This window comes from Stegastes partitus, unplaced genomic scaffold, assembly GCF_000690725.1.
Source record: "Stegastes partitus isolate 25-593 unplaced genomic scaffold, Stegastes_partitus-1.0.2 Scaffold1006, whole genome shotgun sequence".
Classification (NCBI taxonomy): Eukaryota; Metazoa; Chordata; class Actinopteri; family Pomacentridae; genus Stegastes; species Stegastes partitus.
Window position 1 is genome coordinate 137,483 of NW_007578737.1, and position 9,533 is coordinate 147,015.

The following is a 9,533-nucleotide window of genomic DNA, read 5'->3' on the forward strand; positions in this document are numbered from 1 at the left end:
CTGCGCTTGCACACACACACACACACAAACACAAGCAGAGTGAATACACCAGCTGGATGTGGTTTCATTCAGATCCGCTGTGATAAGGAGAAGTGCGTCGTAACCGCCCCTTCCTTGCTTCGAGGACTTCTGCTTTAACTCACTCTCTCAATCTGCTACCCGGTAATTTGATGTTTGTGTACATACCTGCACACACACACCCACAATGAAATGACACACACACACACACACTCTCTCACTTATATACACTCCCTCTCTCTTCCTTCAGAGCAGCAGGTCCCTGAAAGCAGCCAAACTGTCAGTGACTGTTGCTAACACATGCTCGCTCTCAGCTCAGCTCTTTCTTTCGTGGCTGCCAAGGGAGGAGGAGGAGGAGAAGAAAAAGTGAGGCTGGAAGGAACAGACTGAAACACAGATAGAAAAGAAAAAGAGAGAGACTTGGACCAATCTTGTGACTGCTTGCCTCTGCCTGGCTGACTGTGTGGGAGACTGGAGGAAGGAGAAGTGATGCCTCGCACACTCCGGAGGAGCACATAGTCATAGTTTCTCTCTTGTTTTTTTTGTTTGTTTGTTTTTTGTTTTTAGTCTTTTCTATAATTTCCAGAATGCTGAGAAGAGACCGCCTCTTCTTAGCGGCAACCCTGACAGCAATCTTCTCCGCTGACCTCTACTTCATCCTCCTGCCCAAGCTGAGGAGTTTGGGGAGAACACACTCTTGTCCATGCGGTTCCAGCAACCTCAGCCTCCCGAAGCAGGGAGGTCTGGCCACGCCGCTGCTCTCCAACTGGACTTCTGTGCCGCTGCTGGACGGCGCCACACCTGAACCTGCGGATGGAGGCTCGAAGCTGGGGAAGCTGTTCGCTCACCCTCTGTACAACATCCAGACTCCGGCGCTGGGACCGGAGGAGAGGCTGCTGCAGGCGGAGCAGCTGATTGAGTACTACAGGAGGAAGGTGTCGCGCTGGGAAAGGTCAGTTTCTGGTGTCAGCTTCTTGAAATCACATTATTTTATCCGCAGTCCCTTCAATGTTGCAACATCCAAGTGATCTAAACTTGCCAGAGTTACTTAACTTCATTGTGAAAGAATAACATTTTGCCTGAATGTTCCCCCTGGGAGAGCACGTGTCGAGGCTTGACTGTGGTCGAGAGGCAGGGTCAGCGACATTACAGTCAAACCCACCCTAAAGCACACACAAATCACACATCCGTGTATGCACTTTGTTCATGCTAATGGAGATACACCCACAGACAGACAACAGGATGTGTTGACAATTCTGTGCGTCATAAAAGCCCCGTGTCGAGTGGGCTGAAGCAGAAAACCCTCGCAAACATGTCATTCTGAGCTCTCGCGTCTGGATTGCGCTCTTTAAGGTAAACAGGGACTTAAAGCAGCTAAAGCCAAAGTTAATCTTTGGGAGCTGTAGCTGTCTTGGCTTGTGAGGCTGTCTGTCTATCCCGACACAGTGCACTCCCTCCGAGAGATACAGATTTTGGGCTCTTAAGGTGGAAAATAAGAAGAAATATGAGGACTGGATCTCTCCTCTCTGCTGCCTTACAAATGTGCACAAAAACAATGGCTAGCCCAGAGGCTTGTTGTTGCAAAATCTTGCAGCAGCAGCAGCAGCAGCAGCATCTCGGCGTTGCAATAAACACATGTTTTGACAGAGACGGCTCAAACGAGGCAGTTTAATGTGCGTGCTGCGTGTGATGTGCGACTACATTGCATGCAAGAGTCTCTTTTCCACTCCAGCTCTCTGTTCATGTTCCACACTCTGCGGTCTGCACTTGTCCAGAGTCCTGATTAGCCCGATCTGTCACTTCTGGTTGGGTACTGAGTTGGTAGAGATGACCGACAAAACACATATTTTTAGCCCATTATCTCAGAATGTTATTTCATGCTGGGATGGAGTGTGTTTGTGTAGACCCACTCAGTGTGGTCAGCTCTGGCCATGTGCTGCTCCTCTCACCACAGACGGACTTCTTTTGGTATCAGATTATTCTTGCTTCTGCTTCAGCTAGAGAGGGAGGGAAGGAGTGGAAATTTGAAATGTGTTACAATTACATTCAAACCCAACATAAAGCCTAAAAATAAGCCAAATATAGTAAAAGAGAAACGTACACACGTGTAAATTGGCAAATAAAACAAGCAGTAAAAACACAATATGTTTTATACATTCAGTCTGAATCCCAATATGCTTTCTCAGATTTTCCTTTGTTTGTAATGCATCTATGAATAACCTGCTCTAAATAAAACCTGTTGAATGCGAGTTCATGCCATGGACTTCTGGCACCAGACGGAGCTCTCCAAGTCTGTGGGCTACACAAAATTAAATACTGTCCATAAAAAATGTTCAGAGTAATTTTAACCTTCCTGCTCGTGATTCCCAGCTCGCAGTTGTTTAAAGACTTCTTGTGAACATGTCCATGTGGTATTTCTTGTGTGTTCGTTTACATGCTAGAAGATATATCAAGATAGAAATGAGCAGTCGACGCAGTGGTGGAATATTTCCACTTTAAAACTGCGGCGTGTTGATGACAGTCTCAAAAACATGAGTTCTAGCTTTTTGGGGTTTCATATGTAACAAAGAACCAATTCTGACTTGACCACTTATGGCTGAATTACTCCAGTATTACAACTTGTTTAGCAAAAAGTAGTTTTACAGTGATTGAGCAGAGTTGAAGGTGAGCTGGTGTGCTTGAGCTTCTTGTGGCGGAGGGGTTGGTGGATAAATAGGCAGGGACCTCATAGATCCATGCATAGGGAGGTTTAAAGGCAGGAAAGGAAGGAGAAAAACTTCTAAATGTGGAACTTTGATACACAAAAATGAGTTTTTAGGGGTTTAACTCTATTCAGGAGGGACATTTGTCTTACATTTGGAACCACAAATACATCAACTTATCAGAAAAGGTAGTTAACATAGTATGAAAGTCTGTAATGAAAACCAACAAATGTTTTGCACATATTCTTTCTTGGGGTCCAATGAACCCCGAAAGACCTTGTACATATGGCAACATGAAAGTCCTGAATAGGGTTAATCAATGACCAAAAAGGAATTTAGTATTCCAGGTTCAGCAAAAGCAAGAACTCTGGTTTCTTTAAGTCACCTAAGTGATTTTAAGTAATGCAGCATTTATAGTTGCTTTATAGAAAACAAAAAGTACAGTAAGATAACATGTCTGCTATTTTCTGTTTTTCTGATATTGAATGGGAGAGATAATCATGTCCTGTACAGTTAAGCTCCGTTCCTCCTCCTCCTCCTCCCCAGACACATGAAGCTGTACAGTGAGGCAGCGGCTGAAGCCAACATCACTGTGACTGAGCATGAGGTGACCTACGACCCCGACGCCAGCTGGCTCAAGTTCCACCTGGGAATCAACCGCTACGCTCTGTACTCGCGCGATGACCCGGCTGTCCTCCAGCTCCTCAAGGACATGCAGAACATGGCAGTTGTCAGCGCAGGTGAAGTGCAGATGGGATTTTGAAAACATCTGCATGCAAGTAGTCAGTTAAAACACGAGTGCTACACTGTGTGCTTTAAGCGCTTTGTAATAAGGAGATGGTCATTTTCTGTTCTGCATATAACACCTGTAATTTGATCAATTCTCTTACAGATTACACTCAAGATGAGAAAGCCCTGAAAGGAGCGTGTGATTGCACCCAAGGTACGGTCAGCCTTTAATAAGACTTCACAACTTCCAGGGAGTTTTTCATGTTCTTTATCTCTAATCTCACGCTGCACATTTTGCGCTCGGTGTGTAACAGCAAGTGTCTGATTTCTGACTCGCCTCTTTGTTTCTCTTTTTGTTTCCCTCCCTCCTCCTCTTCTCCGCTTGGCGGTACCATCGGAAGACAAACACACTGCCGCCTTTGTGATAGCGTGGATTTTTTGCTTTTCATTTGACACCAAAAATTCAGATTTGTCTCCGTGCGTAAGACACGTGCTGTGGGGCAAAAAACACCAGGCGTTCGCTGGCGTTCAAAGACGGAGCCCTTAATTAAATGTTTGATGTCTGCGTGCTCCGAGGGAAAGCCGACGTCTCGCGCAGCAGCCGCCACCTACGCTGTCATCTCCTAGTTTACCTCAGAGCCACATGCAAGACAAAGCTGCGAATGTATGGACGGATAATTGAAAGTCAGTGACATGACAAACAATAGATGTTGTTGTGTGATGGATGGAGTAGCGTTGCAGCTAGCTGCTGGCTAAGAGAACCTAATGAGGCTTACAAATGGATAGAATACACGTGTAGAGGCTGTAATGTGCTTTTCGGCTACCAATTTGAGCATTAAGGATGAAAAATAGCTCCGTTTTTCAATATTTTTAAGTCAAACGAATAACTTTATAGGATGTGTTCGGCCAATACAGATGAAGTCATTTATATTCGTTGTTCTCGTGACCACACAAACATCATTCACCGCCAAAAAAGAAACGAGCGGCAAAACAATCAGTCCCCTCGCGTTTAAATTTAACCTCATGAAACTTCCTCATTATTTCAAGCGGTGTCCATCGACCACAAAGAGCAGCCCGTTCCCCCCCTGTGATTCATTTCCAGCAAATTTCTGATTGTAAAACCCAAAGCGATTGTTAACTATTAATACCCTGAAGTTTCACTGAGCGTGGCGGCGGTGGAGGTGGGGAGGCGTGTGTGCGGTTAGTCTGGCCTACTGCTGTGACATAATATACACACAGACAGAGAGAGAGGAATGCTGCTCGCTGAAAGAGCGCAAGCTGTGTGACTAACCTCCAATTACTTTATCACAGGGAACAGGCAGACCCAGAAAATATTCCACAGTTCGAACCGGCCTCTGGGGGATTTAAATCTAAAAAAATACTCCCAAGACTGACTCGGTTACCTGACGCTCCAAACTGATGTTCAAACCCTAAATTTGACTCGGTGTAACGTGGGAGTCGGTTTCTAAATAATGTAACAGATATAAAGATGGTTCGTTTCAACTCGTCTTCTTTCTGTCTGTCTCCTGCAGTGGTGAAACCCAGCGGGCATCACTTGAAGCTGGCTCTGAAAATGAAGAACTTCGCTAAAGCCATGTTTAAACCGATGAGGTGAATCCGTGTTTGATGAATGACCTCGTTTTGATCAAACACTGTATAAGCAGTAGTGGAAGGAGCATTCAGAGCCCTCACTGAGATACAAGTGGCAACACAGTGATGTAGAAATACTAGACTACTTGTAAAAGTCCTGCTTAAGTGAAAGTACATAAGAATAAGCATCAAATAAATAGTTTAAGTATTAATGTAAAAGCTATGGTTTGGTCCCTCTGACTGATGTATCATTATAGTCGTCCTCAAGTGTACTCTTACCCTTCCATTAAAGAAAAGACAAAATTCACAATAGTCACTCAAAGAACTAGAAACAGAAAAAAGTAATAATAAATAAAAATTTGCTAAATTATAATCTAGTGAAATAACATATTGCTTTTAAATTGTGGTTGAAAAGAATCATTTAAAAAAATAAACAAAAGTTTAATATTTCTGTTGAACCACCATTCAAAAGCAATGTCATGATTTTCATTACATTTTTAATGAAGTTTCAAATTCAACTTATTTCAGTGACAGCAGTTGTTTTCCTTCTTTCATGGGAGGGTATGAATAGACTCGAGGACGACTGTGTATACGGCATCAATAGATTAATAGTAGTGAAGCATCAGAGCGTCAGCAGCTTGTTGCTGTTGTAGCTGCTGCAGGTTTGAACTACTTTATATACAGTTTTATGTTCAGGGACAGCAGATAAATCTGAGGTGTCATCACATGATTTATGTTGGAGAAAAGTTCTGAATCATAAATCTGTTTCAAGTTTTTGAGTTCTTTTTTCTAATCTTTGATTTTCACTGAGATATTGGGTCATTTGGACATTTATGGAGATGAAACCAAGTGAGCAGTTTATAGAGAAAAATCACTATTTGGTGAAACTTGAAGACATATCAAATCTGACGCACTGCTTTTTGTAAGACATCAGATGCCAAAAAACAGTGTGTTTACCCTTACATACTGTTTCTGGTCAAATTTTTGACATTTGACAGCAGTAACAATACCCTAAACGTCAGTCTTTGAGCCTGAAATTTGATGATTTTGTGACCCAAAACACACAAAAATTAAAATATTTTAAAATGTTATACTTTTATACAGGTGCTACAAATGTTTGTAGACTGAGGCTGTTTCAGGTCAAATTTGACCCAAATCTATTAAGATGGATTTAAGGTCTACCAGTGTGGGTCAGATCAAGGAAAATGTGGGTTTTAGGGAATCTTGAAACTGTACAGGTCTTGTTTTATGTGTAGATTTTATTTACATTTATTAATGCGACATCGGCTATTTAGACATTCTAAATAGATCTGTTGTTAAAAATTTGGTATAGACACTTAGTATGAGGGAATTCTTGACAGTAATTCTTCGCAGTATGGTCCGGGTCAAAACTGACCAGAACTACACTCTGAAGGCATAAAGTATAAGCAATCTTAAAAGAAACTAAAGCTGTCAGATACATGTTGTAGAATTGAAATTACAATTTTAAAATGTAGAAGAGTAGAAATATTAAATAGCATAAAATGGAAATATTTGAGTAAAGTACAAGTATGTCAAAATAATATTTAAGTACTTGAGTGAATGCACTTATGTACTTTTTACTGCTGCTTGTATGATTTTTATATCCAACAAGTGAAGCATTAAATCGATGTCCATGAAATCCAACAAACCATGAAAAGCTGCACAACATTATATAACGGTCCAGTGTCATGTGTTATATTCATCTATGTGACCATCCTGAGGCCACCTGTTAACATTACAGTATATGTCTTGCTGATTATATACCACAGAGGAGACTGACGGCTTGATCACTGTGTGTGTGTGTGTGTGTTTGTGTGTGTGTGTGTGTGTGTGTGTTTGTGTGTTTGTGTGTGTCTCAGGCAGCGGAGGGACGAGGAGACTCCCGAGGACTCCTTCTACTTCGTCGACCTTCAAAGGCACAACGCAGAGATCGCTGCTTTCCACCTGGACAGGTGCAGCCTCATTATCACTTTATTGTCGCTGCAGTTTTACACTCGGGGTGTTTTTAGTGCCTGCTCAGTAAAATGAAGTGACGGTGATGCTTGGGGGTAATTTTGGTTTTGTTTGCACATCTGTCATTTTATTGCTGCCACTTATTGCCTTGTGTATACCAGTGGTGGAAAGTTAATGAGGACATTTAGTCAAATACTTTACTTAAGTACAATTTATGGGATCCATTTTATGCTACTATTTACTTTCAGCTACTGCATTTCAAAGGGAAATATTGTACTTTCTACATCACAACATTTATTTGACAGCCTAGGTTGCCTTTAAGACAAAGATTGTACACAATGAATAATTTAACAAGCTTTAAAATACAAGACAGTTTAAGGATTAAACCAGTGGACGTCAACCTTGTTGGCTTCTTACAAAAAACAGCACATTTCAGATGTCTGTGAGCTGTCTCTGGCTACACCAAATAGGATTTTTTCCCCCTCTAACCTTCTGACATGGTTTCATTTCAATGGATGTTCAAATGAACAGCAAACATTTAAAGATTAGAAAAAAAGTTGGAAAACGCAAGACACGGTTTTTTTTATCAGAACTTTTTTTTTCCCTCAGACACCTCAGACTTACCTGTATCACTCACTGTATATAAAACTGAACATGAAGTAGTTTAAACTGCAGCAGCTACAACACACTGAAGCTTCACTATTAATAATGTAATGAAATGCTTATAATGAGGTACTTTTACTTAAGTAGGATTCTAGTTTTAAAGGACTATTTTTACATAGCTACGTTGGTACATTTACTCAGTCAAGGACCTGCATTTTTTTTCCACCACTTCATGTATCAGCCACATATACACACATATACAGTCGTCCTCAAATGTATTGCCTTGTCTTTAATGGAAGGGTATGAATACATTTATATTAGGGACCAAACCAGTACTTTTACTTTAATAATTTAGCTACATCTTACCACTCATGCTTGTGTGTTTTTACTTAAGTAGGATTTTTCCTTGTAATGGAGTATTTTTACATTGGATCTAAATACTTCTGTGATCACTAGCATAAACAGCGGTGCAACAAATGCTTTTGTTTTTGTGCATTATAACTATATTCAGCTGTACTAGTGGTTCCACTGGTGGCAAGAACGGCAATAACTTTGTTGACTTTTCATCTAAAGTCATCATCAGGTCGAATGTTCCCTTGTGTTTGGATTTAATTAGCAAATGCTAGAATGTCAACTTGCTTAACTAAGAAACTAGGAAGATGGTAAACATCCCACCTCAAACATGCATCAGTATTCATGTCATCATTCTGGCTGTGGACTGAAGTTTATATAAACAGAAATGATCAAAAACGTTTACTGTGTTTACCTCAAAAAAAAAATAGGAAGGTAATCATAGAGACACACTGCTGTAATGGCACACACTGATAAATAAAAACAAAAGAATCATAAAAATTCCGAATGCTCTCCAACAAACAGAATAAAAAATGAGTCTCCTTCTGCCACCGAATGCATCAGCCAGCCTCCAGAGAGATTGCAACATGTGTGCCCTGCCCAGGATTTCCCAACTCGCTGATCAGTAAAAACCGCAGTGTTTGGACATAGACAAGGACACACACACACACACACACATCTTGATGCAATAGCACATTAGCTGAGGTGAGGTGATTCACTTTGAAATACAGTCATCTGAGCCAGACGCTATCATTAAGAAGCCACACACAAGTCATCGCCACACAAGACAGAAAACAACAAGAGGAGAAGCCGCGTCAGCAGCTCAAACAATTACCACAATCACACTCAAAAAGTCATTTTTACTGTATATCTGCTCGTATTTTGGACATCCGTTGTACAGTTTCTGCTCTCTCCTATTTTTAATTTGGTGTGTTTTCGCTCGGTGGCAGTGTGTCGTCTCTCTCTGTTGTGTCTGACTCGGCTGCCACAGGCCCTTATCATTATCACTCGCAATCAGGGGTTGGGGAAGGCCATCAATTTTAGAAACAGCAATTCAGCTCCACACACTGATTGTTGCTTGATTACTGTTTGTGAGACACGACTGGGCCCTCGGGGAGGCATAAGCTCTTGATAGTGTACATAAACACAGCCGGCTGGATTACACAGTGTGGAGGCTGTCGAGGGGGATGCATCCATTGATAAGAATCAGTAAAACTGAAGCGTGGGGCTCCTGTGAGATGAGGTAAGGAGACAGAGATAAGACTGCAATCATCTTCAGGAGGTTCACGACACATTTACATTCATGTACGCGGGGACTGTGATGTAGAAGCAGAGATATTTCACTTCTGTATGGGTTTTCTTCCCAATCTGGTGTTTGTTAGGATCCTGGACTTCCGGAGGGTCCCACCGGTCGCTGGCAGGCTGGTGAACGTCACCGGAGAGGTTCTCCAGGTGACCCACAATGAAGACCTGCGAGCTGTGTTCTTCACCTCACCAGGTAAAGAACACTTTTTTTGAATTTCCACCCCACAAGGAATGTCTAAATTTAAACCTGTATGGCCTCTA

General features: G+C 41.8%; 1 protein-coding gene across 1 annotated transcript in view; it reads left to right on the forward strand.

The window, feature by feature from the left end:
• The first annotated feature begins 438 nt into the window (after positions 1-438).
• fam20a (FAM20A golgi associated secretory pathway pseudokinase) overlaps positions 439-9,533 on the forward strand; it is a 15,298-nt gene continuing 6,203 nt past the window's right edge. The window contains exons 1-6 of the mRNA XM_008294897.1: positions 439-970; positions 3,267-3,460; positions 3,613-3,663; positions 4,982-5,060; positions 6,920-7,012; positions 9,350-9,465. Coding sequence (XP_008293119.1) covers positions 606-970; positions 3,267-3,460; positions 3,613-3,663; positions 4,982-5,060; positions 6,920-7,012; positions 9,350-9,465 — 898 coding nt within the window. The 5' untranslated portion in view covers positions 439-605. The remainder of the gene's footprint in view (positions 971-3,266; positions 3,461-3,612; positions 3,664-4,981; positions 5,061-6,919; positions 7,013-9,349; positions 9,466-9,533) is intronic.